Below are 27,366 nucleotides of genomic sequence, written 5' to 3'. Positions count from 1 at the left end.
AGCTTGATAGCTTCAGTACGGTAGGGAAAATTCGTTAGATCGTGCTCTAGCTAATTTTGTTCCGTCCATTTTTTTTCTTAATTTAGTTTATTTGCATTCATGACTCCACTTGTTTTTTCGTAAGTCATTCGTAACTTTTCAAATAAAATTCAATAAATTAATGAAACAGAACCAATAGGTCGGATAACTGAAAAATACGTTAAGACCAGAGTGATTCATATTTGTCGAGAGTGTGCATTCGTGAGATCGTATAGCATTTTATAGTCCAAGAGGACGTATTATCTACGGATAGATCAACAACGCGCAACAGATTACTGTATAAAAAGGGTCACTTTACGTGGAGGTAATATGAGTGGCGAGGCGTCAGCGAGGATAGAATTTTTGTAAGATTGTGTAGTCGACTGAAATAAATAAATAATATCTCTCGGAAGTAGTATAATGACTTTGCGCGGAGATGTCCGAATATTTGAGTTTGTTCCAAATTGGTAATTTGTCCCATAACCTCGCGTGCGCTTTATTTTTGCGGTGATACATTAGCAAACAGAATAAGTTAGGATCGCATTACGACTTTCGCGGCCGATATATCAAACTCATAGGCGTGGTATGTGTTATTATGAACCCGGCACTCGAACTCAGCGCGCCGTTTACCAAAACGAACCCTGCTGCAAACCTTTCCCTTATCTCCAACATCCCAGTGATTTTTCGTGGAAGTGTAAAGGTGTTCTCGGCTTCCAATTAAGCGAATATCACCACGGTGCTCCCACAGACCGTTATTATAAAAAAATGCACCAAAGAATCTGAGCACACCATTCGATTCGTTATGACGTCCAGAATGTCTGGTCAAAATTTCAAAATCATCGTACGGTACATTTTTGAGTAATGCCCTTTTGAAGGTTGTATTGTACAAAAAAGTGATATAAAAACGACGAAATACTTATTGTAAAGCACGTTTTTCAACCACCATTTTATGAAACAACTTCCAAAATAGTTTCTACACATTCCAAGGGTTATATTTCAAGACAATAATAATTGGTGAAAAGATTTATTTGAAAATCCCACAGTGCACAGTGGTCTAAACTCGAAAAATCGTGATCGTCCTAGATTTGACTGTGAAAAATTGATTTCATGTACTCCATGTCTTCAGCAAAATTATTTCATAGAATAAGGCCTTACTTTTGACGTTTTTAGTTTTTTGATCAATCCACCTAATGGTGAGACGAAAAAAATATTTTTTCTAGTTTTCAATATATATTGCTTCCTTCAGCAAAGTTGTGGAAAATTTTAAAAGAAAAACAATTGCTGAATACTGCGATGTCCTATCTGTACGTTGGACACGACAAAATAGAGTTTTTTGTGGAACACCCCTCCTTAAAATCAGTTTTTTGTCTATAACTTTTTCTATGATTGTCAAAACAAGAAATTTTATAAAGTCTCGAGAGAATATTAGTTGAATGAATGTAATCTTAGAACATTTTGCATTGTTTTGACCATTACAGACAAAACAACAGGTACGTTAGTTCTTCGCTGCACCACCGGTATTTTCGTCTGGTTTGTTTGTTCTGCTCGAATGCGGTTCCAATTTGCCTATGACTTTATGACTTGGCCTATGACTTTATACTTGGAACCATTACATTTATTTTTTTGATGTCTGCGTTATGGAAATGAGCCTATCGTATGAAAAATATATGCGTATATTTGACCTTGGAGAAAGCAGTAGCACTAAAAAATTCCGTCGTCACAAAAAAAGACTTCAGGCAAAATTTAAGCTCACTAGTCGAGCCGGGAAACGGTCAAAGATTCATTTTTTATCGAGGAAAAAATGCAGACCATTTCGAAACCGATTTTTTTTATCCCAAATGTCTTAGAACCTCTTATAGCCCTGCTGTTGTGTTTGGTCTAATTGATAGTAGACTTTAAGGTTCATAAGCAGGACGATATTATCGTGAAATCTGTAGTATTACAACATCGCTAGATCATAGGTATTAGCTATTTTATTAATAAAATATTGTGGGACTACTTTGATCTTCAAATTCAGACGTACCATTAATTTATGAAATAGTCTCTATAGTTTGAAAATAGTTTGAAATGTCATAACTTGAGCTATTTGAAGAAGATTCACTACTTACAAATCTGCATAGGTACAAGTTCGGTAGGAAATAACCATTTCAGTCGCCCATATTTAATAAGTAACAGACGTAGTATTGAATTGACTACAGAATATCATAGTAATGAACTGTTAATATTTACGAAAATAAAACTAGTAAAGTGCAATAAAAATCTATTTTAAGTTCTTTTTGCTATAAAGTTACTAAAAAGCCCTATAAAGTTGCTAACGGTGAAACATGGTTGTTGGCAACTTTTTGAATACCATCGTCGCGGTCAGAACAACCCATTCTTATTTTCTAGTACACTGTTGCCTCTCAACCAGTGCTGATAAAAGTCATTTTCCCCAGCAAAATTCTTCAAAACTTACAGCCAATCCTTTTTAATTTTCACTTCCAATGATCGCAGCACTCTTTCAGATACACAAGATTTTCGTCCTAGTAACGTGCTTTTATACTCAGATGAAATAGATTGCGCGCATCGTTCACGGTTACGGAATAAAATTTGACGTCAAATCCAACCAAATGACCTTCACTTCAAAGCGAAAAAGAAAAACAAACAGTCCATTCAACCAAAATGAACCTCACCGAATCACTTTTTCACTGACACTGACCAATGCATGCCTTGACAATCTTCGTTAACTGATAAACTGATTTTGTTGCCTTGCTTCCATCGCATGAAATATAATGAGGTGTTTTGACAGTTCACTTCCATGCAAAAAGCGGGAAGGGAGAACTCTGAAAGGATTGTAAAAAAAATAACGTTTATGGATGCTTTTTTTCACTTTCACTCAAATATCAACCCTGAGTCTCGACTTCTCTAAGGCATTTGATGGAGAAATGAGCAAAATTGTGTCAAAAAAGAATGCGTGAGCAAAATCATTTCAAATCGCCTGGGAATACGCGAAAATTTAATCGACCATTTTTGATTTGAATGAAACTTTGCACACGTATTTGGCTTAGTAAACTGAGCATTTTTCACAGATGGAGAGATTTTTCACACCCATGAGTTACATTCTAAAAGGGCGTATGCCTTTTGGCATAGGTTTTATTCGAAGCATTGTAGCCCAGAAACCGTTTGTCGTATAGAAAAACTGTCTGAGAATGAGTTGTAGGGAATTAAAAATGCACCATAAAAAAAATATACACTGTACAAAAAAAATTATTTTGCCTAAAAAAAATTAAAAATAAACATTAAATTTCAATTTAAAAAAAAACAGAGCTGATTTTTTTTTATTTTTTTTAGGAAACTTGACGTTAGTACGCAACTTTTGAAAAAAAGTCCAGGATGGAGAAATGAAAAATAATTTTTTTATGGTAGATTAATTTTTTTATAAAAAATCTAATTTAAACATTTTTCAAAATAATTGTATTCTGATGATTTTTAATGATGCAGAGAGTCATTTTGAATCAAAAAGCTTCTGGTAGTAAACATTCTAAAGGCATCGGTTTTCAAGTTATTTTGAATTTAAGCTCGAAAAATTATTAATATTTCGGAAAATACACGCTTTTCTTAATTTGTCCATGGTTCTCCAGCAAAAACCATACGTTCATTGGAATGCTTGATCAAAAATATACAATTCATTCTTTGACAACAAAACGATTGGATAAATAACTCAAGCGCTAAACCTTAGCCTACCTACACGTTCCCCCTTGTCGAATGTTTTCTAAAAAAATATGTTTGTCGTTCAACTCTTTTTTTTAAATTGAAATTTAATGTTTATTTTTAATTTTTTTTGTTCAAAAAAAATTTTTTTTGTACAGTGTATATTTTTTTTATGGTGCATTTTTAATTCCCTACAACTCATTCTCAGACTGTTTTTCTATACGTCCAACGGTTTCTGGGCTACAATGCTTCGAATAAAACCTATGCCAAAAGGCATACGTCCTTTTAGAATGTAACTCATGGGTGTAAAAAATCTCTCCATCTGAGAAAAATGCTCAGTTTACTAAGCCAAATACGTGTGCAAAGTTTCATTGAAATCAAAAATGGTCGATATTCGACCATAGGTCATTTGGCGCGATCTTGCTCGCGTGTTAATTACGTGTCTATTAAAAAAAAAGAGATTCACAGCCGAACCACCATTATCTTTTTTCATCAAATTTTATACAGCCTCTTCGACCACTTTATTTGATGCAGAACACCGATTTGAACGCAGAACTGTTTTATGGTTAAATGCGTTGAAATAGATACAATATGAGTAAGCAACCTGAAAAACTTTATAGTGAAGCGAGGGTTGATTGCTGCAATCCTCATCAGACTTTCGTCAGTTAGTGTCAATAACGTGTGAAGGTACAACCAATTGCACAGATAGTGAAGGTTAATTAAACTTTGTCATCAATAATTCCAAACTTTTATTTAATTTAGTACTTTTTATTTTCCCTATTAGAAAACAAAAACTTACAAATGTACAACATGCTGATTCATTGGCACTAGCGTTGCGATACAGATGTGTGGACTATAATAGGTTCCTGGTCACATATCGCAAATCTAGTGCCACTGCCTCATCCTAACTTTCGGTTTCCTCTTCTCTCTTAACTCTTTTGTACAGAGAAAATTCGCACAGATTATCATGAGATTTGCTTTCGCTTTAAAACATAATTATAATACAATAAATAATAAAAACACGATTAGTTTAACGTACTGGTTTTGTTGTTCTTGCTGTTTTTTCTTTCTTCCGTTTTCTTCTTCGCTTCTTTTATGGTTGGGTTTAAAAAAATGTTGCCTAGTCTTAATTAACCGCGCAAGCAATGACTGATCGAACGCTCTCTAATCGACGATTTTAAAGCAAATGGTTTCCATTTATATCGAACACTTTTCACAGCAGCATTTATTTTTCTTTTTTAATGGAATGTAATTGCTTTTAACTGGGAAAGTTGAATGTTTGATTCAATTTCTGTCGATTTTGTTGAATAGCTTGCTGGCACCTAATGACTTGGCAACATTTTGTCGGTTTGGGGATTGAATGGGTTGTTTTGGATTGCGGATTTGCCAAACATGTTCGACTAAAGATCAGGTAGTTAAATTGCTGATAGTTTTTTAAAGTTTAACGTTCCTCCCCTCGATTTAAAGACGGATTCCAGGGTTGCGGGAGCGAACAAAGTTTAGTAGTTCATCGGAGTCTTCGCAAACGAATGGCTTCAGATGATGGCAGGCAACGTCGTGCCATTTCAGACCGTCATTGTAGAAGTTGTTCAAGATGGACAAACAGGATTCGTCGTTACCCTGTATATATAGAAACGTAATGTAAATTTCTAGAGAGAATGGATAATAATTCATGTTCGAACCTGAGCCGCCTCACGGTTATCCGGTTGGGCTTGGCCGTATCCTCCGGTATAGCTCCAGTCGCCGGTGTTGCGCTGAGTGGTCGGACCAATCTTGACTCCCGAACCAGACCAGAACCATCCGTTCTCGTTCGGTGGCTGCAGATCTGGGCGGTCACAGCCAGCAAAGTTGCACTTGCGGCCGGACGTCCAAATGTAGCGCACATTTCCGCGGGCGATGCGCTGCTTGATAAATTCGTTCTCCTGCGGTGTCTCCATCGAGACGGCGTCCATGCAGTGGCGACGGCAGATGTTACGGGCATCGAGCCAGTCGACCTCCAGGTTGCGCGTTGGGGTGTGCTCCCAACTGAAGAAGTAGGAATGTGCAACGCCCCGGGCATCCCGATAGGTTGCGTGTCGGACGCCTGTGAAAAAGATGGTACGATATGTTTTGTGTTATTTCAAAATAAAATCTTCAAGTTCTAAACTACTCAGCACAAGTCAAAATTATTTGGAGGGTCACTATTAGGGGGAGTTCATCTCTTTCAAAGAGTAACCTAAAATTCGTAAGAGCATTTTTTCGAAAAGATAAAATATTTAAGAAGAAATTCATGTAATTTTGCTTTCAGAATACAATTCAAATACACCGATTTAATTTATTCTAAAGAAAAGCTTCAATATTATATCTCGTGTGATCTGAACATTTCAAACTTATACATTTAAAAATAAAACCGTTCATTGGCATAATTAACAAATAGCTAATAAGCGCAAAAAGTTCTTTTTACCCTCTAGTGCCCTACGCCGCCTTTTGGCGGGTTTTAATCAAACCACTAAAAAGCTTCAATAAATACTTAAAAAGTGTTTATATTGATTCATAGTGATTTTACCGAAGCCCGACTAGAAATTATCTTGGGCACTAGAGGGTTGAAATAAAACTAAAATTTTAATAAATATAGAGCAAATCTTTGGCTGCACGTTTATTTTTAACTCTTATGCTCAATGAACTTATACGTTTCAATTGATGCTGCATTTATTCCCAACATTAATTTGCACAAAATTTACGATAGAAAAAAATAACATCAAGAACGGGAGAATCTCAATTTGACACTACCATTACTCAAACTTGAAAAAAAAAAAATTAAATGGAAATAGGATCTGAAGGAAAACCTACATTAATATTAAACAAATTGTTGAATCATTCATGCAATCTTTCATGGAATGCCCTCGCCAAAGCAATTCGATGTGATCGGTTTGCAAGCAAGGTTGCGGATACAAGTGTGTAGTCTGTTACTCTTCAAGCTTGAATGCAATCGGCTACGATGTGTTTTCATCGAACGTCAACTTTGCAGTCTACAGATAACAGTAAAAGGGAAAAAATAATTTCTACCTAGCAATTCAGAGGATCTCCTCAAGGCGAATTGTCATCACCACCGAATCTCACGAAGGATTTTCTGAAAAAAAGCTGATTCGTTTCGAAAGTGACACACAGTCAATGCGAAAATTGCTTGCCCAACAAAAAGTGCAACTTGCGGTGAGATTTTTTTTTAAATTGTACATCTTCTGGAGCTGTTGGGATAGTTGTAAAAATCTTAAATTTTTTGTATAGTTTGGGAATCGGTATTTTTGATATCGGGGGATTTTCGTTAAGCGGTCTTTCAATTTGGAACAAATTATTTGTTTCTGTCCAACGTTGCAACACCGGTTGGTGTCTTCATCAGGGAAAGAATGCTACTATTGTTCCTCGTCCTATGGCTTTTTGCTGATAAATTAAAGAAAAAGGCAGTTTTTATGAATTCGGAACTTTGATTTAGATTTAAAAATCTGTTTCCGGTCCGATTGGTTCTGATTTCATTCCTATTCCGTTTTGAAATCATGTCCGGTAGAAAAGTGACGAATAAATTAATCACAAAGCCTTAAGCGGATATGGTTGGTAAATGGCTGAGCAGTGCGTACCAGCGGTACCCAGTGTGGTCCAAAGCAGAATGCCCAGCAACTTCTATCCCTACCTTCACGTGGTACCGCCTGGGATACGAGCAACCGAGGGAAGATTGGTAAACCGATGGGAGCTTGTTCGTATGCTGACAGGAAAGGAGAGCTGTTCTTCTAGGGGGGCAGCTTGCCTGAGCGTCTGTTTTCCATGTTAGGGGCGACTCAAACAGCGTCTGATTCGGAGCGGACAGCTGATTTTTTAAATACGGTGTCTCGACAGCTACACCCAAGACGGCAGCCCCGTTGCGAGACGAGGCATCCGCAGCCCTAGTAAAGCCAAAAAATTAAAATACTACGAACAATCAAGAATTGAATTGAATGTACACTGTCCTCACAAGGAAAACCCGATGTAGAGAAAGAAGCGTTCTATGCACAGCTGGAGAAACTCTAGGTCAATTACAAACGGGCACGAAACGACCTGACCACGATTCTCGATGAAAGAAGCGCCAGCGAGAGGATCGTGAACACGTGGAGCTGAAGCAGCTATACCGTGCCGGTGATACGTGAAAGTTCTATGAGAAGGTCTCGCAGAGGCTATGTGCCGCAAGCCGACATATGCAACGACGTGGGTGAGAACCTTCTCACGGGTACCAGCAAGTTGGTCGACAGGTGGAAGGAGTATTTCGATGGACACCTAGGAGCACCAGCAACAGACGACCAAGTACCAGCCCTAGAAGTTCATGAAGTCATGAAGATGTTCATGACGAGCGGGCTCTTTATACATGGGAGAGATGTGCTAGCTAGAACGCTGCAGAGGGTCATTTCCAGGATGTAGGAGGAGGAAAAACTGCCAGACGAGTGGACGAAGGGAGTCGTGTGCCCCATCTACAAGAAGGGCGACAAGCTGGAGTGCCGCAACTACCGCGGTATCTCGCTTATCAATAGCCCCTACTAAATACTCTCATAGATCCTGTTCCGTCGTCTATCGCCTTTATACAGGAGGTTCGTGGGCCAGTACCAAGCGGGCATCATGAAAGCCCGTGCCACCACGGATCAGATCTTCTCACCCCGACAGATCTTACAGAAATGTCGCGAGTACACACATCACATCTTCGGTGACATATGATACAGTCGATCGAAGAACAAGATAAAAGCCACCACAAGCCAGGAATCAGACAATGTTATGAACTTTCCTGTTTGCTGTTTAACTTCTGCCTTGAAGGTGTGATCTAGAGGGCGGGTATCGACTCGACACTAGGCGCACGAATTTCACAAGGTCTGTTCACCTTCTGGGCCTCGCGGATGACTTTGACATTATAACACGTAACTTCGCGACGGAGGAGTAAACTTACGCCCGACTGAAAGCCGAAGCCGGGCGAATCGGACTGCGAACAATTGTGTCGAAAACGAAATACATGCGACCGAGAGGCTCCAAGGAGAACAACATCAGCCTCCCGACTCAAGGCTCTATACACGGCTTTGAGCTGGAGGTGGTTGACGAGCTCGTGTATTTGGGATCACTGGTGACCACCGACAATAACACCAGAAAAGAGATCCAGAGACGCATCCAGGCCAAAAATCGTGCCTACTTTTCATTTCGGAAGACACTTCGATCGAGTCTAGTGAGACGACGCACGAAGTTGACGCTGCACAAAACCCTGATAAGACCGGTAGTCCTCTGCGGAATCGAGACAACAACGCTGTTCGCGGAGGATCTTAACGCTCTTGGAGTTTGGAGGTGTAGTATAGACGGACGACGGAGAATGGCGACGGCGCATGAGCCATGAGCGACACGCGCTGCTTGGAGAGAACCCTAATGTAAACCTAGCGAAAGTCAATAGGTTGCGGGGTGCACAGTGGGGCGACTCCATACAAAGGCTGGCCAAGCAAAAAAAGTGTCGATAAATGCGACGAAAACTTGGTATTTACATAATTTTGGGGCGCTGAACACGAATTTGGCATCCATTTTTTGTTTGGGGTCGTCCATAAAGCACGAAATCCAATTTTTAATATTTTTTGGCACTTTTTTTTGTAGAATTATATGATCTTTGATCACAAGTAGTGCCACCGGGCGTCCTCCCCATTGAAAAAATACGTAATTTATGGACGATCCCTCGAACTAAACAAATTTTCCCTAAATATTTATATATATTTTTTTAATAAACTAAAACAACATAAGTAATACAAACTGATTACAAATTGGAAAAATCATCATCAGCATCATCATCTTCCGCTGTGATTGCTAAAATCTCGTGTTGAATTGTTTCCAGAAAATTTGAAGTTCATTATACTTATCCGCAGGAAAAATGTCTTTCGCTGCAATTTTCATTTCTTCTAGTAATTTTGGATGTTTCATTGTTTCATAGATATTTTATCTTTCTAATCCGGTTTTTACGGTTGCAAGAGGACATTTGAATACATGTATAACACCATGAATTGACAACTTACTAGACATTGAAATAGGTGGTGCCGCTGAAGTTGAAGGCTCCATAATAAAATTCAACGAATTTATGAATTTGAAAACCAAGACCCTGGAATGACACAACGTTCTAAATGAATACGAAAAGATGCGGAGGGCGACAACTGTTCTTTGTTTTTTTCTCATAAAGCAAAATGTGTGCTTTACTTTTGTATGCCAACGAGTGCGAAGCGAAAGCAATCTTCAAAAGGGGTATTGTTAGCCGGAGTTTGATGGTATGAATTTGCTGCTAGTATTTACGACTTCAATCAGTTTAGCGAATTTCATGATCATAAATTGAAAAGGGCTGAATGTTTTTAATATTGTTTTAAATTTGCAGAAAGTGATGAAGTTTGACATAATTAAAATTTCATAAAGATTTGTTTACCATTTTCTTATTTAACACTTATTTTATAACTTTTAATTGATAAATTTTGTAATTTTTGCCCAAATATTTATTTTATTCTTACAAATTGAGTTCGATATCATAAATTTCCACTAATGGGGTATCATGGTTATGATTAAAATTAATCCTGGATGAAATTTCAACCTCAAAAAAAAAAATGAAAAAAAAAACTGCTATCGCTTTTTTCACTAAAGTGACAATTTGCGCAGTTTTGCGCAGCAGCGGACAGTATGCATTTGAAAGCTTACGTTTTTACCTAAATTTTGAATGTAGTCACAACCGTGGCAAACTGCGGCAACTAAACTTTTAAGCTACTTTTCTACAAAAAATCACGTTTTTTTTAAACTTTTTCTATTGTCAGGTCTATTATGACCAAATTTTACAATATCTAATGAAGAGGGTTTGTTTAGCACAATATTTACAACAACTTTTTCTTTGACGTCAAAAAAATCTAAGCTATCATTGAAGCTACAGAGCATTTCAAAGTAATGTACTTTTTTTCAAAAAAAATGACAAAAAAAGTCAGTTAGCCAAGCTTTGAAGAGTCATAAAAAATTCAGATTCCATGTTATTGCGCCCAAATTTTGGATCTAGACACTTGAATGTTATAGCAATAAAGGAAAAATATTATGAAACAGCTAACGAAAAAAAATTTTTTTGGCTGATGGCCAGCGATTCCCAACTGTGGGGTGGGGCGGTCACTTCGTAAGGCTGCCGGACGCAAACCTGTAAAATTACTTCTCCTCAGCAACCCTACCGGCAGTAGAAATAGAAAGGCGCAGCGTGCACGATGGCTCGACCAGATCGGAAAGGACTTACGGGTGATGAGACGCCTGGGGAACTGACGAAACGCAGTTCAAACCCGAGCAACATGGCGACAACTTCTAGATACAGCACAAGCCACCACGGCTCTCGTCTGATTCATCAAGCGCTTTCATATGAAGTGTTCAAAATTTTGGCCGCCATCTTGAATTAAAAAGTCGATAAATATTACCTTTAACCTACTTTACTTTGTTGGCTAACGGACCGTTCATCGGTCTAGGGCCGAACGAAGTAGAGATGTCCAGCTTCTGCTGTCTTGGGCAGCCGTTCTCCAGTCTTCTCGTGCACCAGCATGCCGTATATCTTTTCCCCCATTAGGTCCCATTCAAGTTCTCTGCTGAAAATAGTTTTGGCGGCTCTCTCATCAGGCATTCTGCCTACATGTTCAGCCAACTGAAGCCTGCCCCGCTGAATCACCTCCACTGTATCAGCATGTTTGTATACCTGGTACAACTTGTGAATCATGTGTCTGCGCCACACTCCATCTTCCAATTTACCGCCAAGTATCGATCGCAAAACTTTACGCTCAAAAACACCGAGCACTCGTCTTCTTTCAGTGTCCATGCTTCATGTCCGTGAAGAGCTAGCGCTAGTTTTGTGCGAGTTTGCAAACTATGGGACCTTAGCTGCTTACGTAGTCCGTAGCAGGCCCTGTTTGCAGCTGCAACTCGTCGTTTCACTTCACGGCTCATATCGTTGTCACATGTCACAAGCGTACCAAGATAGACAAATTCATCAACCACTTCAAATCGTTTCACATCAATCTCCATTTTGCCACAAAAGATCAAAATTACTGGTCGCAGTCAGACAAATCTCCAATTCAGCACCAACACCACTGGAACTCCCGCGCTCCCTGCCAGCTATCATGTATCTTGTTTTGGTAGAGGTAATGACAAGTCCCAGTTTTGATGCTTAACGGCCCTACGGTCGATACCGATGATATCAATGTCGTCCGCAAAATCAAGGAGCATGTGAGATTTCATGATGATCGTACCGCTTCTTTGCACGTTTGCTCTTCGTACTGCACCTTCAAGGGCGATGTTGACCAGTAAGTTAGAGAGCGCATCCCCCTGCTTCAGCCCATCTAACGTTACGAACGCAGCTGATGTCTCGCCAGCTATCCGCACGCAAGACTTCGATCCCTCCAGCGCCATACGAATCAGCCTAATTAGTTCCGTCGGGAAACCGCGTTTTAGTATTATCTGCCACAGCTCGTTTCTTTTCACTGAATCAAATGCCGCCTTAAAGACTACAAACTGATAGTCGGTCTGCAAGTTATACTACCGGAACATATCGAGGATCTGTCGCAGGGTGAAAATTTGATCCGTAGTGGAACGCCCCTGAAAACCAGCCTGGTATTCGCCAACAAAGGATTCCGTAAAAGGTCTCAATCTGAAGAACAGTATACGAGAGAGCAATATATATGCGGAACCGAGCAACGTAATGCCTCGATAGTTGCAACAATCCAATCGATGATCCTTCTTATAGATAGGGCATATGAGAACTTCCAACCAAAAATTTTTCCTGTTAATTTAGCTAAATTGTAAAACAATCTACACGCAAAAGTTCCAGCTTTAATCAACCAATGTGTCCTCTCAAAACACACATTCACTGCTCTGGCTTTTCACAAAAAATGTGTAAAATGTATAACGCAACAGTTGTGTAATGAATACACTGACAGAGATCGAAACCAAAATATGTATCATACACGCAGCACTTATTCTTCACGTCGAGTGTATTAGTGACTACTTCCCAGTGGAATGCAGTAGAGCAGTGCAAGCAGCAAACAACAACTTTTGAACTAAATGGATTTATATACATATAATTTATATACGCAATCGATTCAACTCGATGGATTCGGTCATTTGGAAAATAAATGGTACGCAAAATATAACGAAACAAAATTCCGTTCACAACGATTTGTAATCAACAGTTTTGCAGATTTTTGCCATCGCGAGCGCCAAATTTCCGAATTATAGATAAATTTTTTTAGATTTCATGCGGAATTTTTCGGTTTTCATGTATAAAATAAAAATACAAATTCAATTCAACTCATTCTCGATTTTTACAACATTTTGCGATGCAGTTTATTTTTCCTCTGTGTTTTCATCACCAGTCGAACGAAAAAGTCTGTCAACATTGAACTTTGTCAAGGGATCTGGCACATTCAACTTATGAAACCCAGCTGCCATATTCAGTTTTTTCCTCTCCGTTTATCTCTCCCTCTAAGTATTTCTATTAATTGCAAGTGAAAAATGGCTGACGAGAAAACGAAAAATTTCTTGTGCCTTCATAAATTAAACCACCTTATTGCTGTTTTCGACGCTGCAGCTAATACAATGGACGACTTTAACTATTTGGCTGAAAATAAAAACGAATTGATCATTCTACTCCCGATCCTGAGGGACAGAATAGACTTCTGCAATGTTTTGAAAAAACGAACAGCGGATAAGGCTACGCAGGCCGATTTGGAGAAACCTCATAATCCCCGAGAGGTAAGTCCATCATAATTATCACTATTTATGTTTCATGCAATGTTAAGCCAAGCTAAATTTTGAAAATTCAGCATTTTTCATATTTTTTTATAAAAGGTTTTACACTCATTTATGTCATATGTATGATGGTAATTATATATAACTGAATATATTTTGTTGCAGACGCTCGTTGAAATTTGCGAGCGGTACGAGGCTGGCCAGAAATTTTTGGAAATATACCGCAAAGATGAAAACAAAGCGTACACTGCCAGCTGCAGAAGACTGATAAAAGAAGCAATGGTCGAGCATTTTTTTCGCTTTGGCAAAGGCCACATTACGTGCGAAATATGCACCGAAATGACTGCAATAATACAAAGAGAACTGCCTAAAGAAGACTTGAGAACGTGGTACGTCCCTTGTACAAAAAAGAAAGGTGCCAGTGGATTGCTTCATAGTCGGTACCGATATTTACAAAGAACCGATAAACGATTTCCCAGAAGTAAAACGGAATTAAATACTAACTACCAGCCCCCAGTTGACGAATGGGTGCTTTTGGAAGAATACGATCAGAATGCTTGCCTTGGTAAGTAGAATTAAAATTTATGATGCAAATGGGTCGGTTATAAGAAATTTTTCAGCCGCTTAATTGTTGCTCAAGGATTTAGGCATAAATCGTAGCGAAGAAATTTATAATGCCTGGGTCACAAGCTTTGCTCTTCGACGGAATGAAGCATTAATTGGGGAATTGGAATTTGGAGACTGGGAGATAATCAGCCAGCATGAGGACATCTTGTCTTTGGTAAGTTGTTTGTGCAATAAATCCGTGTAAATATATATATTGCGCAGAAAACACACAGTTACAATCGTTTCCATTTTCAGATTGATTTTGACTTTAAACGTATACACCCCGATGCGAAAAACTTTTATGAACTTGTTCCGAAATTTGTAAAACGCATTAAGAGCTTGTATTCGGAATATCATCCATTCTTGAATGAGGACAAAGAGGTGATGGGAACTGTGACCGAGGTTCTAGCAAGCACCTGCAGCTTGGGTACAAATTTGAGAGTTCTTCAATCATTGATGTCTTCTAATTGAACTTTTGATTTAGATACCGAATGTTTCCTAGCGTTTTATTCACTGCCATTGATATTGCGTCAATTTTTCATTTCTAAAGGACAAAAAAGAATCAAACCTACATTGCGCGACTGTCGAAATAGTTTCGTAACTTACATCGAAGTGAGTGCTATCAAAATATATATACTGAATAACGTCATTAACTCTGAACTTTTTAAATTACAGAGCGAAGCTAAAGTTGCAGAAACGGTGGCTGAACGCCGCATGGTCGCTAAAGCAAGGGGTAGTACTATTCAACCGTATATCATTGCTGCAGGACTTAATTTTGATACCATAGATAGTTTTTTAGTTATTTTAGACAACCTAAAATTCAAGTGTACAAGCATTATTGCCGCAGTGGATATGCTTTTCAAAATTTACGCAGTTTTTTACCTCAAATATCCATCAGAATGTGATTCAGTCTTGAAATTTATTCAAATTTATTTTTACAACCTTCATTATGATGATGAACGAATTGACTCAAATGTGTTGGCGTTCCTCACGGACTTTAACAAGGACAGTTGTTAGTTTTTGATATTTTATTCTTATTCTTACTAATGTAAAAGAAAATATTAATGAAAAAAAAAAACATTCGAAATAGTTTCATTTACGAAAGAAAAACTTTCTATTTCACTTTATTTTAGCGTATGCACGATATATTGATAGCTCAACAGATTTTAATTCACTTCTGGGGTAAATCTGTATCCCGCATAAGTAATAACCAGAAATGTGCCTAACTACTTGTTCAGGATATAGTCAAGACTGTATGATTTATCGTTAAACCATACGAACTATCATCCATTTATTGTTATTCGTTATGCGGGATTTCCGTAGAAGTGAGACAAATCCGTAGATCTGGCAAGCCTGTCCCTGGCAAAATGCAAATCAAAAAACACGAAACGTCAAATCAATCTGGCAATCGTTCGTGAACAAATCGTATTATTTTCTTGCTACAAATATTTGCGTTTTGGATTGAGTTTAGAGAACAGAGTGTATAATTCAGAATGATCACCTAAATAACGACCTCCAAAGGATGAAAAATATTAGGATACTAAGTACTACTGGTCTACCATTCCGCTTCACGTAGACGGCATTTAAGAAACATCGCCAACATTGATACGTTTGCGAAATTTTCACAGTTAAACTGCATAGTTTTTGTCACAGCGGACCTATCCGGACAGGTGAACAGTTTTGTCTTAGCTCCGAGTGAGAAGTTTGGCGAGGAATTGCAGGATTTTACCTTCGAAGAGATTAAATATAATGTTCATATTGGATACTTCGCGGATTGAAGAAAAATGGATTGCTACAGGCTGGAGAACTTCATCTGCAGGCTGCATGTTGAGTACAATCGTCTGTTCCAAACCGTTGCGTTGGATGAAGAAGCTTCTACACAGGGTTATTAATCAACAGAAGCAGAAGGATGTGTATCAAGTTTACATGCAAGCTGTAAAGCCGGTTGACATAAAAAAACACTAAAGATCAGCGACTAATCGTCCATAGGCGTATGATTTTTCATGCATGATACGTTTTTAATTACATTTTTTCGATACCAGATAGTAGCTGTGATTTATTCACCATATTATGACTCAACAAATCTGTAGTTTAACAGGTAAGCTTAAAAGTCACGGATCGCTTCTGGTGAAGATGATAGTTGAATTGTTAAACAAAACGTAATTTACGAAGGGAATGTGAGCTATAATTCAGCTTTCCGACCAGAAATGTTTGCTTTGATGTGTTTAACTAATTTGTTCGCAAATTGAGTTAATTTATTTTCATTTTCTTTTGCATTGCTTTTATTTCACTAGTGATAGGCAGGTTTTCTCTCTTTGAACTTTTTATTAGTATTGTTTTGAAAGTACCTAGAGTAGAGAGTTTTGAAAGTGGCTTTGACCAAAACTTCATCGCTGGGAATCAATTAAAAATGTTGAAATCATTTCAAAATGATTTTATTCAAAGATAAAGGTCAATATCCAAACTCAAACTTTACAATATTCACTTTTTTTTCTGCTAACATGGTTTTCAACTGGAAACCGCCAGCTAGTTCAGTTCTTTACAGAAGGACAGTTTTATTAAAACGCGAGACATTTGAAACGAGTGCGACACTCTTTAGATGAACCAGGACATTTTTTTGAGGCAAGTCATTTTGCCAAACGTGGGATTGACCCACGAAACGAGTCATGTCTGGTCACTTTAAATTTTTAACGATAAATTGATATAAATGCAGGTATGTAGACAAAAGAATTTTTAGGATGGCTTAGTGTCTAAACATTTTGGAAACAGTAACATTATATGGGTTATGAAACAGAATGATCTTTCTACGGGAGAATAAAAGATCACAAATTCAACTGGTTGTTGTTTCTACTTTTTGACTGGTTGTGCCGGGGAACCAGAGATGGTTTTACTCTAATTGTCACAGGACGCATTGTTATCCATTAATATGCCAACCAAAATTTGAATGAATAATTTGATTTTTTTTCTTTCTTTTTGCATGGACTGATTTCAAAGGTTTGATTCGCTACTCTCAGCTTTCTTGTTGTTTAAGGCGATACGGGATAGTAAAAAATAGTTGTTCAATGTTTGTATAACTTTTCTTAATCAGAAATGGCTTCGAAATTTTATCCTTTAAACTACCTTTCATGCAGGCGCTAGATTAGTAGCATCTGTAGAATTACTATGATAAGTTCAAAAAAGAGCGACGCGTCTTTGAACGCATTGTTATCGTAGACAGCGGAATAATAAAATGTTAAACCGGCTTTGTTTAATTGTTGTGACCTCCTAAATAAATGTTCAACAGGCATGTGTAATGGAAGGCCGATAATACTAATTTTGACCTGTTGGAAAAATCTTTCGCGTTCTTTTACATCCCTTTTTTCTAACTGTAGTTTGGTGAATCTTCTCTTTATATTGGGGCTTATTACGGATGTCACCTCACGGTGAGAACGAAGTGAAAAAATCTCACGGTGAAAAAAGACGCGTGCAAATCAAATGGGAATCACTTTCACCGTGCTTATTACGGTTGTCATCTCACCGTGAAGTGACTCCCGTAATAAGCCCCATTGTAGATAGGCAGAGTCAAGAAGGTTAACCGTTTTGTAGGTAGGCATGTACATTGGTTCACATTTGTTTTCTATTGTAGATAGGCATAGTTCAGCGGTTCTCAACCTGTTTTTGTCCGCGTACCTCTTGGCGATATTTTTTATATCGATTGTACCCCCTGGCTTGGAATGTTCTCGCAAAGTGGGAGAGAGTAGTGGTAGATTTCATTGTGGTATTCTAGTTCAGGTTTTAAATTGAACTATGGTTTGTTTGACTGCTACAGTCACGCATTAGGAGCAAAATTGAACAACAAGTTGCTTTGTCCGCCATTACTGATTTTTCTTTCGCGTACCCCCTGAAGGCTTTCGAGTACCCCCAGGGGTACGTGTACCCCAGGTTGAGAACCGCTGGCATAGTTCATAGCACTTACGCTTGTATAAAAGATGTATATTATTTGAAATATAGTTAGTGCAACTCAAGAATCTCGTTGTACAAGTTTATATTCCGATAATTTCGACCAAAATCCATAATGTCTATATAGTATGTTGGGCAGTCCCTGTTCATCGTAGCTGCCATGATTTGTTATACTTCTTTAGAAAATATATGCCAACCCATGCTTAGACTCTATGTGTCAGAATATACATTATAAAAATCAAATTCTTCCAAAAAATAGTATTTTTCTCAACAATGAAATTGATGAACTTGTTTTCAAAGTGGTGAAAAAATGTAAAATCGAAAATGAAGAAAAATAATCACCAGCACTAAAATGTTTAAACAAATTTCTTACTTCCTAAATTGTTTAAAAATTATCCGGTCATAATTTTTATCTCGAACGAATTTATACAGTAAACCAACGTACAAGATTTACTTAATACCTCATGTAAAAAGTAAAGAAGAAAATTGCATTAGGATGACTTTTAAATCAGAACTGCTTGCTTTTATCTTTTTCTTATAATCACAGGAACATTGTAGCGAGTATTTATAATACCTTGTACTTTAAGTTGACTTCAGTTGCTGATTTGACAGTTCCCTTGGAGTTTTGTACATTCATTGTTGCCATTAAGTTTAGTTTCGCTGGTGTCAGTCAATGGAACCAAACGCATATGAATAGAACCAGTAAAATCATAGTTATATGCAAAATGTTTTGAACACACAGAATGTCTTTTTTATTGTTCCGCATTCAATGTTGTTTTCAAATTCATGATTCATGAATTTGAATGAATGTTGATGCATGAAAATTAATTGATCAGGATATTTTGATTTGGCTTATCAGTACCTGAATTATTAGTATTGATTGCTGGAACACCGATTGAAACCTCTCAATTGTAGTGGTTTGGAGTTTCTAAATACATTCAAAATACGCTAGAGCATCGAATGGGTTGTGAACAAAACACATTCGTTGCACTGGTTTCGAAATTACACAGGAGATGATCTAACTTTACACAACATTGATGTGGTTCCGCACCACCCAGCTTTTGCGTGTAGACCAAACAGTAATAGAACAATGCCTTGTTTGGAAAAAACATATAATAGTGCGGAGAAAAGATAATTTTCTGTATAAGATTTGATTCATAATGAGGTTTACTAACGAAATTGAATCAGAATCCTGGAAAGTTCCCGGTACTTAATTATAGTTCAGTGCTTATGAGCACAAATGCATATTTATTCCAATAATTACGATTCTTTAACTTCACAATGCAAAACAAAATCTTGAACGCGTTCTACCTAATTGTCGGACACCAATGAAGTAAGAGGATCGGATTCAGCGTGTTAACATTTGCAATTTACAAAAACAAATGCACCAGAGCTCAAATTGTATTAAAATCGTATAGCTTATCATTAACTATTATATATTCTCGTGAACTGAGCGCAACATGCTGGAATACTTACGGTTGGCACAACTCCTAGGATCAGGCAAAGCGAGCCGTCGCTGTGCCAGTACCACGGTGGCACCGATGGTCAGCAGGGCCAGTGTTCGCAAAACGGACATCCTGCAATTTGCGAGAAAAGAAAAAGAAAATACAGCCACGGTTAATATAATGTCCCCTTGGATAATGAAGTAGCATCATTGTTAGTTGCAAATTGCCATCTAGCTCGAACGATTAGTGGATTCAGTGGAATTCCGTTGCTTTATGCGCCAAAATAACCATAACGAATCGCGGCGGTTCCGTACATGTTGTCGGCTCATCGTTGCGGCAAGCCCATTTCCTGAAACTCGATGTTTATTTTGTTCCTACTGGTAGGTAGCTACCCAGATACACCACAAACAGTGCACCGGTGCGGCTTTTGTTAGCATTGGTTCTCAACCGATATCGGTTGCCGTTTGGGGCGCAATCAATTTCAATTTCACGATTGGTTTGGAATGTACAGATGGGATAATTGTTATGGTAATGTACTTTTCCAGCAGATGAAATTGATTAAATGATTTGCTTTAACATAGTCGCACTAATGTGTCAATCGAATGAGCGGAGGAATGTACTCGGAATACGCTGAATTGTTGTCAATGTCAGTTCAGTTCTATTCTAGCGGGTTCTTGTTCTGATAATGTGTTTCGTTCATGTTATTTTGAAACTTCAACAGAAACCTCAGATCGAGTGACTAAGGCAACATCACCATAGCACCGGTTCACGTTATTAATCGCTCATGCAACAATTCCAATCACCGAAAATATGTGACCTGGCTTTGTTTAGATGAAAGAAAAAGAAAAAAAACAAATAAAAACAGCCTCTGAAACATCCAACGCAGTTACGTAATGTTTACGGACGCTTATCAATATTCGTGCCGTGTTCATTGCATTTAAATAACCAGCAACCGATTCGTGAGGATACCACGAACAAGGAAGAAAATGAACACGAATGCCATCAGCCAATGCCCAATCACGCTTTGCCGTTTTTTTCTCGAGAAAGAGGCTACGGTTCAGGTTTATTGTACCGCATGATAAACTTTCTCCCACAGCCCGTTGATTGGTAAGTACCTGCTCGCTTGCCCGATGGATCGAATCTACGGTATGGGATGAAACCGAAATGTCATCGTCGTGATTACTGTAACTTTTCTGCACCCGCACGGTTAGCCGCGATTATGGCAAATGGTTGGTTTATGGTTCAGTGAGGGATCTTGACAGCCGGTTGACGAGGGTTTCTAAGACAATAATTGAAGTAAAATGTTGCCGAATGATGCTCAAATCGCCATAGGGGTATTAGCAGTTTTTGAAAGGGGTTTTTAAGAGGAATTAAAAAAATGAATCGTTCTACCTATTTTTGAAAATTATCGGATTTCAATAACATCGAAGAAGCATAGCGCACCCAGGAAATGTTATCCACATTTGAAGATCTTGTCATTGAAATTTGTTTGTACCTTATTGCTTTAAAGTGTCACCTCCATAAGGCGATATTGAATATTGAAGGTACCAATAAATCATACGTGAAAAAATTTCACAGTATAGTTACACAAACTTTTTGACGTAGAATACGTCTTACGGCAACAATTACAGGGACCCAATTTCAATACAGGGATCCAATTTCAGAACCTAAAAAACATCGAGAGCGTCACAAAAATTGTCCAATTTCAAACGTTTTAAACCCAGTCAGTTTCCAACCGATTTCTGTCATTTTTGCAGCAATCGATTGAAAATCATTTAAGCACCCGTCCAAATGCTGCAAATTGTAATCTTATTGTTCAAACTATTGTAATATTGAAAATTGTTGAACATTGTCGAAACGCAAATGTCGACTTTTGATTGGTCGCTTGTTGCCTTTCCCTAAAAAGGACGACAGAATGGAGTACCTAGTTAGCCGGGAATGCACTCTTCGGGCTATATAAGAGACTGTTTCCCCTCAAGCAAATCAGTTTACTAGCAGCAGGCAACACCAGCGAACATCAACACCGATGGCAGTAGGCGAAGTGGATCAGCATCGGGTAACAGCGGCGGTGGTAGTGGTTAGCTGCAGTTCCTACCTCTTTCAGTTCGGCTTCCCTTCGATCTGAGTTGGACCCCACCAGCGGTAATCCAATTCAGATATCGTTGGATGGATACAACCCGAAACTGAAAGAGACTCGCACCGCCAGGTGGTTTGAGAAGCCACCATCATCCAGCGTATGTATATATAGGGTGTGCACATAACGTGTGTGAATATCTGTAGCGTATGTCCCTAATATATAAGGTGTGGCTAGCGTGTGTGGTTTGCTATATAGCGTGTGCATGTCTATAGCTTGTGTGGCTTGCTATAGAGCGTGTGTGGCTTGCTATATAACGTGCGGCTAGCGTGCGTGGCTTGCTATATATGCTATATAGTTTATAGCATGTGTGGCTTGCTATATAGCGTGTGTGGCTAGCAGTATAGCGATTGAAATTTTCGTATATACATAATTGCTTATAAATCACCTCATGTAGAATTTAATTATCACTGTAAATCATCCAAACTAAATAAAAAATTTGCCATGTTGAAAAAATATTCACTTGTCAATAAATGGCATTGACAAACACAATTAATTTATTACAACAATTGAGTTTATCTGAAGAATTTATTGGCTAGTGAGCCTGAATCACATATTTTTTCGCGCAAGTCTTACTAATTGCAGCAATCAGTTGTAAAATTATCTACGCTATCGTAAAATGCAGAAAGTTGTTATTTGAACTGTTATATCATAGATGGAGAATGCACTATTTGCCCTTGTCTATAGCCTCTTTGTAGCCACTGCCTAATTAGTGCAACTTGATACAAAAGACAGCCACAAAACAATTCAATTTCATTCTTGTTTTGGGTACGGCAGCAAGTGAAAACGCGGTGCCGGCTACAGAGGTAAACGTCATCTGGAGCAAAGAGACTATTAAATTAATTAGACCCAATTGAGTGTATTCCCAAACCTATTCCAAGATAGACATTGACATAAGACAGGCTGTCGTGTTCTACGTTACCTCTGCGGTCGTGTCTTATCAACAACCTCTTCAACTTTTTTGCAAAAAGAAAAGTTATACAAACTGCTTTTTGTAAGTTAGAGCATGAGACATTGACCGGAATCATCAGTAAAATCAGAAGTACATGTACTAATTAAAAGTTATTAAAGTTTGAAGCCCAATAAATAAGATTGAGTGTATGAGGAGCTCGTAGCCTGGTCGTGAGTTCAGAGAGACTTTTATGTATTGGTTCATTCTCATGCTCCTCCCGTTCCTCACTTTGACCCTTCTATCACGCAAAATTATCGGTGGATCTATACAAAGTGGAAGCTACTGAACTGTTACACATTGAAGATGGACAATAATCCCAAATTAGCCATCCTACAGTGGTTCTTTAGACAAGAAGAACGAAATCCTTTTTTGTCTATTACTTTGGCTGCTCTTCCACTACCTTTCTTGCAAATTATTGATGAGGTTAGCAAGTTGTTATGCACAGTCGAAACCGGGAGATTTTTGGTTTTAAAATGGGTTAGATTTTTAAGCAGTTCAGTTAGAATTGTACAATGCGCTTGCACTTTTCAAATAAATCTTTCCACCAATTGTAAATGTCATGAAATACAATACTTATGAATGTGTAAAAACTATTTTGGAAGTTATTTCATAGAATGGTGGTTGAGAAACGTACTTTACAATAAGTGTTTCGTTGTTTTTATATCACTTTTTGTACTTTACGACCTTCAAGAGGGCATTAATCAAAAATGTATAGTATGACGATTTTGAAATTTTGACCAGAGATTCTGGACGTCACACAGAGGAATACCTAGAACAAAAAGCTGGCCAAAATAAGAAAAAAGTTTTTTGTCACTTTTTGGTGCCGCTATTTTTTTCTGCAGCTTAAACAAATGCTTAACAAAATGCCATCACTCGATTAACGTTAAACGGTATTATTATATGCTGGGAGCGCTGTAAACATTGCCAAGTTTTCAAGCATTTTTTTGGGAATCGAACCAATTATAGTAACAAGTTGTGCCAGGCGTCAAAAAAATGACAATTGATCAATATTTTACAGCAAACGAGTTCTTTATGTTCCATGCTATTAAACCGGTTGATAGAAATTCCGAAATTCAAAATTATAGCTACTCTTAAGAAGTTTTCGAAATTAGTGATTTTTACGTATTTTCGAGCGTTTTCAATATTGAAAAAGTTATCAAATCTTGCGGAATCCGATCATATAATCATTGGGGGAATGGAATTTGATAACATCACGAACACATCCTCGCAAATATCTCATCCGGTAACGTCCGGGTTGACATTTGCGACCCATTTGAAAAATGTTGTTTATGACAAATTTCGACGTTAAGTGTTCACGCGTACAATGGAAATGAAAAAAAAAAATACCTGCTGGATCTCTGCCTCATGCTTAAAACAGAGTTTCAGCTGAACAAAGATTAAATGGGATTAGTTAAGTGAATGAATTTCAACTAATTAAGGTTAACTTAAAATTAACTTGATGCACAGAATCAATAATCCGGGTAAATAACACTCCGTACAAAAGGCTTTTTCCAATCTACGTAGATTCTACGAGGCATCATATAATCTGTAAGCATCAAATTGAAAAATCAAAATGAAGATAGTTTGTTTCATCATTCTTCTGGTAAATTCTTCGATTTGTTTCGCTGCCCGTTTTGCGAACACAAATTATACGAGCGTATTACTTCATCTGCACACTAATATTAATGAAGACACATAGGCTATGTAAATGTGAACATTAAGTTGTGTGTGTGATATTCAGAGTTATTCTTTGATACGATACTCGAACCAGCCACTTCCACTTCTCACAATATTTCTCAAAATATTGCTAAATAGCAGCGAAAATAATTTTGGCCAGGTTTCCACTCGAGTTACTCCTCTGTGGCGTCATAACAAATCGAATAGTGTACTCAGTACCTCTGGTGCATTTTTTTATAATAACGGTCTATGGGAGTACCGTGCTTGCGCAATAGTTCTTGTTTCGACGCCATTTTGAGCAAAACTGAGCATGCAAAGCAGGGTGGTTTCCAAGGCACAACCGCATGACCTTGGACTATTTCTTATTTTCTTATTCCATCAGAACAAATAGTAGACGGAACTCTACCACTAGTTTTTCCTGAAATTTTAACTAACAGTGTGTTTCTTAATGCTTGAACGTTAAAGCGATATCAATGCTATTTTTTACTACATGAGTGGATGTAACTCCTTAATATTAACGCCTCTACTTCATAGTTCGTAGCTTTACTGCCAAGGCAAACATTTAATTTAGTGAATTTGGTTTAATTTTCTTTTCTTAGCAAACAGCAAACTAAACTAAACTGTTTGAAACCGGATACCAGAGCAATTGAAATGAAATTCATGCTATGTTAGCACCAGCCCAGTGTATAATGTAATGTATTTTAAAAAGTAACGAAAAGCCAACTAACTTTAAAAAACAAAAAGCAAGAACTCAATTATACGCTTTTTGCGTAGTTGTTATCACTATCAGGATTTTGGTGAGTGATATAAAAACAAAAAACCTTCTACAGTCATGATCTAGAGCATTTTTGGTATTTCTCAGATTGGAGACAAGTATGTTTGATTTAACATAATTTTGGATTTCCATTTACCGATAACACGGGTTGATTCCAATTCTGTTGTTATTCTCGGCACACTGTAAGCTAGCAAACAAGACAGACAAACGCTATCGGCACACGCACAGCAAAGGCCAAATGACTGATAGTAAACGCGACGCGATAGATCTAGACAAAATTACTGACATGCCCGGACATGGTCAGCAATGCAGTGCTTCTGTGTCGGTTGGTCCATTTGCTGTGGAACGCTGCGATAAAATAAGTCGCCTGCCTAGTTGCTGCTCTGCTGGTCGCAGGTTGAGCCTGTTTCCATTTTCTGGTGAGAGTCCTCTTGCTGCGCTAATCGGTTAGACAATGAAACTAAATTTCTGCAAACTAGAGCTTTTATACGTGACTACTGAGAGTTGAACTTGCCAGGGGTGTGTCGCAAAACAAAACGCCGTTAGCTGGAGAATGGCAAGGGAAGTAAAACATTTTCGATAGCTGCACTGGCCGCGGTTTGGAATGAACAGGAAGGAAAGAGCGAACTCAATTAAACACTTTTTTGCGTAGCTGTTATCGCTGTCCCAAAGGTTTTGCGAGTGACAGAAAAATATATTTACTTCTTCAATTATAATTTGGAGCATTTCAAAATGCTTTGGTATTTCTCACAATAATGACATTTTCGTTAGGTTTAGCAATATTTCGGATTGCCATTTACCATTAATACAAGATGATTCTAGTACTTATGTTGTTCTTCGCACGCCCTGCATATTTAACGATACCCGCATACTCACAGCTAACTATTAGCAGTGACCAAATGTCTGATAGGAGATACGATGCGACAGATCCTGACAAAATTACCAACATTTCCGGGCATGTTCAGCAATGCAATGCAATGCGGCGGGTGGTTTACAGCAGAAAGAACGCTTGTTGAATTTCTAGATTTTCAATTTCAGGCACATAACTCCCAGATAGACGTTAGTTCAAAATCAAAAATACTCGTATACAGAGGAAAGAAACAGAGCTTACTTATGGGTCATTTCATACGAAGTGTACATGTCACTTGGACACAACCATCACAGATTTTGTTCAAAGTTGGGGGAATTATTCATCTACTGTCTCTTTGGAAAAACCCCAATTTTGGTGTCGATTGGAATACCCCCCGCTCTCTAGGACCCCCTCTTTATTGCAAAGTCGCGCAATTTTTGTCAAAAATCTCTTTTTTCTTTTTTCTACAATTCATAGACGTAAAATGTCCGAAAAATACTGGTAGATGATTTTTGAAGAAAATAAACCAAGGAATCAAAAAAAAAAAATAAGTTTTGACCGGAAGTGTTGCCAGATAATTTTTTGTATTTGAAAACTAAATTAACATTTTTCGGCAAATACAGCCATTTTTATTTTTAATTTGATAACTTCATCGAGATTCTTAGAAAATTTCACATAAGAAACAACTATCATCCCGGGGTAATATGAGTCAATCGCGAGATCTAACATTTTTACGAAAAAAGTTGTAAACTTCGTAATTATTTTATTTTATAATTTATAGACGTAAGACACAAGAAAAATAGTGATAGGTGAACTTTAAAGAAAATAAACCAAGGAATATAGAAAAAATATTGTTTTTGCCCGGAAGTGTTGCCAGATAGATTATTTTTGTTTTTTAAAATTAAATTTGCATTTTTCAGCCAATGCAGCTAATTTTATTTTAAATTCGAAGGTTTCATCGTGTTTCTCGGAAAATTTTACGTAAGAAGAACTTACCACCCCGTGGTAGTATGAGCCAATCTTGAGATATAATATTTTTACGAAAAATTAATTACGAAATTCAGAACTATTTTCGTAAAAATGCTATATCTCGAGATTGGCTCATATTACCACGGGGTGATAAGTGTTTCTTACGTAAAATTTTTCGAGAAATACGATGAAACCATCAAATTTAAAATAAAATTAGCTGCATTTGCCGAAAAATGCAAATTTAGTTTTAAAATACAAAAATAATCTATCTGGCAACACTTCCGGCCAAAAACAATATTTTTTTTGGATTCCTTGGTTTATTTTCTTTAAAGTTCACCTATCACTATTTTTCGGGTGTCTTACGTCTAGAAATTATAAAATACAATTGTTACGAAGTTCACAACTTTTCTCGTAAAAATGTTATGTCTCGAGATTGGCTCATATAACCTCGGGATGATAGTTGTTTCTTATGTGAAACTTCCCAAGGAACTCGATGAAGTTATCAAATTTAAAATAAAAATGACTGCATTTGCCGAAAAATGTAAA

General features: G+C 37.7%; 1 protein-coding gene across 1 annotated transcript in view; it reads right to left on the bottom strand.

The window, feature by feature from the left end:
* Positions 1 to 4,455: 4,455 nt before the first annotated feature.
* The window catches only part of LOC129729057 (uncharacterized), a 63,345-nt gene continuing 40,434 nt past the window's right edge, over positions 4,456 to 27,366 (bottom strand). Inside the window, exons 2-4 of the mRNA XM_055687537.1 lie at positions 19,495 to 19,595; positions 5,391 to 5,791; positions 4,456 to 5,328 (exon numbers count right to left, since the gene is read on the bottom strand). Coding sequence (XP_055543512.1) covers positions 5,170 to 5,328; positions 5,391 to 5,791; positions 19,495 to 19,594 — 660 coding nt within the window. The 5' untranslated portion in view covers position 19,595 and the 3' untranslated portion in view covers positions 4,456 to 5,169. The remainder of the gene's footprint in view (positions 5,329 to 5,390; positions 5,792 to 19,494; positions 19,596 to 27,366) is intronic.

This window comes from Wyeomyia smithii, chromosome 3, assembly GCF_029784165.1.
Source record: "Wyeomyia smithii strain HCP4-BCI-WySm-NY-G18 chromosome 3, ASM2978416v1, whole genome shotgun sequence".
Taxonomy (NCBI): domain Eukaryota; kingdom Metazoa; phylum Arthropoda; class Insecta; order Diptera; family Culicidae; genus Wyeomyia; species Wyeomyia smithii.
The sequence above is the reverse complement of the archived record's forward strand: the minus strand, read 5'-3'. Positions and strand labels throughout refer to the sequence as shown.